Below are 4,298 nucleotides of genomic sequence, written 5' to 3'. Positions count from 1 at the left end.
AATAAGCTTTCCATTGATGTATGGTTTGTTAGGACAGGACAATATTTGGCTGAGATACAACTATTTGAAAATCTGGAATCTGAGGGTGCAAAAAAATCGAAATATTGAGAAAATCATCTTTAAAGTTGTCCAAATGAAGTTCTTAGCAATGCATATTACTAATCAAAAATTAAGTGTTGATATATTTACGGTAGGAAATTAACAAAATATATTCATGGAACGTCATCTTAATATTCTAATGATTTTTGGCATAAAAGAAAAATCTATAATTTTGACCCATACAATGTATTGTTGGCTATTGCTACAAATATACCCCAGCGACTTAAGACTGCTTTTGTGCTGCAGGGACACATATTTATTTGACAGGGACAATGCACATCAATAATTCATAAGTGTACAATGTGCCAGAATTAGCCAAAAGGCTATTTTGCATCTGCAGTCCCTGGACTGATGGTAAAATTGTCACCCTAAAAATATAAAACAATTAATCAATACATAATACATACATGCTCCAAAATACATAGAAAATGTACACTATCCCTAAAAAAAATAAAGTTTTTATTAAAATGTATACTATACATATCACCTGTGCATGTGCATGATAATTAGATTCTCCATCAATGCAACTTGGTATAAATGGATATTAATGCAATAAACATGGATATTTAAAACATAACATGTTCCTAGCAGTGTTATTTTAGTATCATTGACATACTATTACAGTTTTTGTTAATATTTTAAATTTGATTTTATTTTCACTTTCATTTTAGTTCAAGTATTAGCCATTTTGTTGTGCATTTTTGTTCCCGTTTTTATTACTTTTTTAATGTTTATATTTATTTCAGCTACTTGCCAAAGCAACATTTTTCATTTAGTTTCACTTTATGTACTGAAACAACTCAAACCGGAATAAAATCTGATAAATACAATATAGACATATATAAAAAAAAAAAAAAAAAATCTAAATTACTGAAACATTAACTAAAAATAAAATAAAAATAGAAAATGCAAAAATGAAATTTAATTCAAAATATTAATAAAAACTCAAAAAGTATCTAAAATATCCCTGGTTTTAAGAAAAACAACAACAACAAAAAATAATAATAGTTCTTCTTATTATTATTATTTAACTTAATTGTTTAATTTTTTTATTTTTAGAATTTTATTGTGCATTTTTGTCATTTTTATTACTTTTTAAAAAAATGTCTGTTTTTATTATTATTTATTTTTAAAATGTTTATATAGTTTTTATTAATTTGTATTTATTAGATTTTGTTTATTTAGTTTTAGTTATTTTAAATAAAATAAATGAAAATAAGAAATGTTGCCATGGCAATTAGCTGGAATAAAATAAGTTTATGTTTTTTAAACTTTATTTCAGTTAACGTTTATTTTACTTCAAGTAACAGAAATGTTTTGTTTTTGTTTTTTTTATTGTTTTTAGTTGTAATTAATGATTACCCTGTTTTTTTAATCATATTGATGCTGTTTAAAAAATAGCAATAAACCAGTCAAGGTTGTGATTAGTCTACACAGTCAGTTATCATCATCTAAAAACACAGGGTGGAAAATGACTGTCTGTGAGAGAAATTCATAATAAGAACAGAAAAAAACAGAAGTTATTCTTTCAAAATGGCCTTTTGCACATCATGTGGCTCATTTGGATGAAAATCTGTCATAATCAGCAAGTGGAGAAACTCACTAATTACCACATGAAACTTCCAGTTAATGTGTGTGTGTGTGTGTGTGTGGGTGTGAGTGTATGTGCGTGTGTGAGTGTGTGTGTGTGTGTGTGTGTGTGTGTGTGTGTGTGTGTGTGTGTGTGTGTGTGTGTGTGTGTGTGTGTGTGTGTGTGTGTGTGTGTGTGTGTGTGTGTGTGTGTGTGTGTGTGTGTGTGTGTGTGTGTGTGTGTGTGTGTGTGTGTGTGAGTGAGTGAGTGAGTGAGTGTGTGTGTGTGAGTGAGCGTGTGTGTGTGTGTGAGAAAAATATAAAAAAAGAGAAGTCTTATGAGGGACAACGCATTCATTCAATACCACTGAACTAGTGTAAATGTCTTAAGTTGCAGTTCATGTCAATGTCGACAGGAGGCGCTGTAACACCACAAACACCAGACTAAACACTAAAACAGCACAAACACCAGTATGTGTCCAATCTCTGCACGAACCTACAGACTCTATAAAAACACCCTGTGAAAATAAATGAGTTCTGTAGGCATGTCATGAATATTGTTTAATAATTGTCTGATTGTTGTTGCTTGATCTAATTGCATTGCTAATTTAAGATTTATTTTTGCATCACTCACTCAGTCCCTTCTTCAGAGATGGCCCCGGGGACGCCTGCAGTCCATTCAGGGCCCCTATGGCCCCCAGCGCTGACAGGTGCATCTTGGGCGGGGTCAGGAGGTGAGGGGCGGAGCCAGGGGAGGGGCTAAAGTGGAACAGGCTGTTGCTGTAACTGGATCGACGGCTTTCGCGCCGGTTGCTGTCGATGGCAGCCTGCAGCTCGCTGGGAGAACTCAACGCTTTCCGCTCGCATTCGTACGGATACAGATATTTCATATACCTGAGACAGACAAACCAGACACACGTCAACACCACCTGTGGATTCCATTCTCATTCTGTGCACTGATTCTGCAGGAAAACCTGCAAAATGCATTTAAATACAGCACAGGCGCTCCAGTATAGTTTGCCATTTAACCACAAATTAATCACAGAAAGTGCAGTACAACTAAAAGTTATTGACAAGTTATGTGTGATTCATATAAACACGGTTATGTATTAAATGAACATAAACAGTCGGGGAAAAAAATTAGATGTGCATTAATATTTTGGATCTGTGACTTAGGTCTTAAAGTGACAGCAGCCTAATAAACCTGCTGCTGTCTGGCACAAAATATAAACTGCATTTTTTTAATCAGTTTTTTTTTCTGTCATGTATATCTAATGTGGTATATAATATGGTAAATGTGGTATCCTAATAAAAAAAAAAAAATCAAAATTCGGGAAATTACTGCCACAAATTTTTTCTGTCATGTGTGACTTTTGTACAACTAACATGGTATAATATGGTAAATGTAGTATCCTGATTGTAAAAAGAAATAAAGCAAAATTATTTTAATTACTGCCACCAAATCAGCCAATGATAGCAATAAATACATAAATGAATGAATGAATAAATTAATTAATTAATACACAAACAAGTGAGTGAATGAATGAATGAATGAATCATCAGAATTTTGTAAGATACAAAAATAACAGCACTTTTTTCAGTTTTTTTTTCTGTTTTATGTATGACCACTGTAGATCTAACATGGTATAATATGATAAATGTATTCATATAAAATTCTGGAAATTACTGGCACAAATTCAACCATTTTTATTGAAGAAAAAAAAAAAGCCCTGGTGGGACTGATAGCAGAATGTGTCGTACTGCACTCTTATAAACAGCTGAAAGCATCATCAGTTTAGTTGCTACTCAATCCAACTGCAGATGCATCCACCCCCACATTAAAGCCATCCAAAACAAATCAATAGATCAATAAATCTATCACCTCAAGCTAATTACAGAAGTGAAGTGAAGAGGAAGAAACAGCAAAGAGCGAGAGAGAGAGAGATACAGGGACAAGAGCCGACAAATCCTCTGTTTAAGGGCATCTCAAAGATATAAACCATCTAAATACAGTAGTGGCCAAAATGATTAGAACACTAGTATTTTGACCAGCTAAGAAATGGGTTTAAGTAGGAAACATCAGTTTATTAACAGACAGGATTGAGTCTGTCTCAGTTTGTTCTGTTTCTTCATGTGACTCCAGACAGACTGATGATGATCAGATCAGATCTGTGTGTGGAGCAAACCAAAATCTCACTGCATTATTACAATTAATGGCAAAATGAATGTTTGGAAATGTAAACTGATATGAAACTGACACACTACAGCAAAAGATAGAAATAACTGACTTAAAACCATTTCCTACCTGGTGAAAATACTAGTGTTCTAATCATTTTGGCCACCACTGTATAGTCTTTTATGTTTTTGATTTGGGGTTAGGTGTGTGTGTGTGTGTGTGTGTGTGTGTGTGTTTGTGTTCGTGTGTGTGTGTGTGTGTGTGTGTGTGTGTGTGTGTGATTCAGTAATTCTCATTAGTGTGTGTGTGTGTGTGTGTGTTTCAGTAACTCTCAGTGTGTGTGTGTGTGTGTGTTTGTGTGTGTGTGAGTGAGTGAGTGAGTGAGTTTCAGTAACTCATTAGTGTGTGGGTTTGTGTGATTCAGTAATTCTCATTAGTGTGTGTGTGTGTGTGT

At 33.6% G+C, this 4,298-nt stretch overlaps 1 protein-coding gene across 1 annotated transcript in view; it reads right to left on the bottom strand.

The window, feature by feature from the left end:
• Positions 1-4,298, bottom strand: part of LOC107665361 (AT-rich interactive domain-containing protein 3B-like) — a 45,134-nt gene that overhangs the window by 3,501 nt on the left and 37,335 nt on the right. Inside the window, exon 5 of the mRNA XM_016456212.1 lies at positions 2,303-2,562. Coding sequence (XP_016311698.1) covers positions 2,303-2,562 — 260 coding nt within the window. The remainder of the gene's footprint in view (positions 1-2,302; positions 2,563-4,298) is intronic.

Source organism: Sinocyclocheilus anshuiensis, unplaced genomic scaffold, assembly GCF_001515605.1.
Source record: "Sinocyclocheilus anshuiensis isolate Anshui unplaced genomic scaffold, SAMN03320099.WGS_v1.1 scaffold1303, whole genome shotgun sequence".
NCBI classification, from domain to species: Eukaryota; Metazoa; Chordata; class Actinopteri; order Cypriniformes; family Cyprinidae; genus Sinocyclocheilus; species Sinocyclocheilus anshuiensis.
This window is presented reverse-complemented; position numbering and strand designations above follow the sequence as displayed.